General features: G+C 45.7%; 1 protein-coding gene across 1 annotated transcript; it reads left to right on the plus strand.

Moving 5' to 3' along the window:
* The first annotated feature begins 417 nt into the window (after positions 1-417).
* Positions 418-1,284, plus strand: LOC135429073 (ubiquitin-conjugating enzyme E2-18 kDa). The gene has a single exon (XM_064683251.1). The coding sequence runs from the start codon at positions 685-687 to the stop codon at positions 1,219-1,221; it is 537 nt and encodes a 178-aa protein (XP_064539321.1). The 5' UTR covers positions 418-684; the 3' UTR covers positions 1,222-1,284.
* Positions 1,285-1,552: the final 268 nt, after the last annotated feature.

A 1,552-nucleotide genomic window follows, 5' to 3' on the forward strand; every position in this document is an offset into this window, starting at 1 on the left:
CTCAGTCTGAATGTCTGTATGTAACGGGTAAAGGATTTAATTACTCCGCCATATGCGGATCAAGTTCTTGATAACTAACCCGTTCGGGAAATCGATAAATATCGGCTAAGCATATCTTCATGCTTATATGAGCTATAGACCAGAAATCTGGTATGTGGATATGGTACTCTCTATACTCTGTTGAAAACTTCCTTGAGTTTACAAAATCGATAAATATCGATTTCTCAGCTACATTTGTGTGAGCATATCTTCGAGCTAATAAGAGCCATTGACCAGAAGTCTAATATGTTGGTATAGAATAGTATACTCTCTCGATAACTGCCGCGTTCTCAAAAAAATCGATAAATATCGATCTGCAGCCAACCTACTTTGAACATATCTCAAAACTCTTAGGAACTGGGGAGTCAAATGTTAGACATTTTACATTCAAATTATTTAAGAATAAATATTTCATAACGTGTATTTGCTTTCCGAGCAAAGGGTATCTTCTAGTCGGTAACATTCTCTCTCTTTTTCGCTTTGCCTGCTCTTGCTTATTGCATGCATCAACGCCAAATGAACGCCTAGCCTAGCTGCCCCACACACACACACAAACACACTCCCAATAGTACACTGAGAGAAATACTTTAGACAAAATTGTACAGCTTGAAATCAAGCAAAAGTAAACAAGAACAATTTGCCAACATGAAGAAAGACGATCCCATTATGGATGGGCCGAAGCGCATGCAGAACGAGCTGAAGCAGATGATGGAGCAAAAGCAGCTCAACCAGCTGCAGCTGCTGGAGCCCGAGAAGGATAACATATACAAGTGGTACGCCCTGCTGATGCCCAATACGCCGCCGTACGACAAGGGCGCCTTCAAGCTGGAGATTGACTTCCCCAAGGACTATCCCTTTCGGCCGCCCATTCTGCACATCAACACGAAGATCTATCATCCGAATATCAATGAGCGCGGCCAGGTCTGTCTGCCCATACTGGAGCCGGAGCACTGGAAGCCGACGTCGCGCATCGAGCACGTGCTGCAGGTGCTTATCGCGACCATTAACGATCCACAGCCCGAGAATCCATACAACATGGAGATAGCCAGCCAGTTCGTTAACGATCCGAGGAAGTTCTATCGGATGGCCGAGGCCTGGGTCGATCGTTACAGCGAACGTCGTCCCACGGAACAGGAGCTGGCACGCATTGCTCGCCGCAAGAAGAAGGCGGCAATGCGTTAAATAAATTGAATGCATACTTCTTTTTTTTTTGCCAGTGTATCCCACGAAAGCCATGTAGTTCCACTTCAAGTGTACTCAGTGCATCCATTAAAGTTCGTGCCGAAAACGCAGCTCCAATTGATTTTCACTTATGAAGCGTGCCTCGAGGCAGCCTTTCGACCCGGCTAATTGGCGGGCTCTCCACATAAACAAATAGGCCGCATTAAATAAGCCAAGATGCAGTCTACAAGCCAAGTCTAAAGTCCAATTTCCAATGCCCAAGCTGCAGTCTAGCTGCGAGATAAATCATTTGACTCAAAACGGCTCTCACTAGCATCCCGCCGCGCGCAGC

Source organism: Drosophila montana, unplaced genomic scaffold, assembly GCF_035044405.1.
Source record: "Drosophila montana isolate Dmon_TW-CO22-7 unplaced genomic scaffold, ASM3504440v1 contig_2583_1, whole genome shotgun sequence".
NCBI lineage: Eukaryota > Metazoa > Arthropoda > Insecta > Diptera > Drosophilidae > Drosophila > Drosophila montana.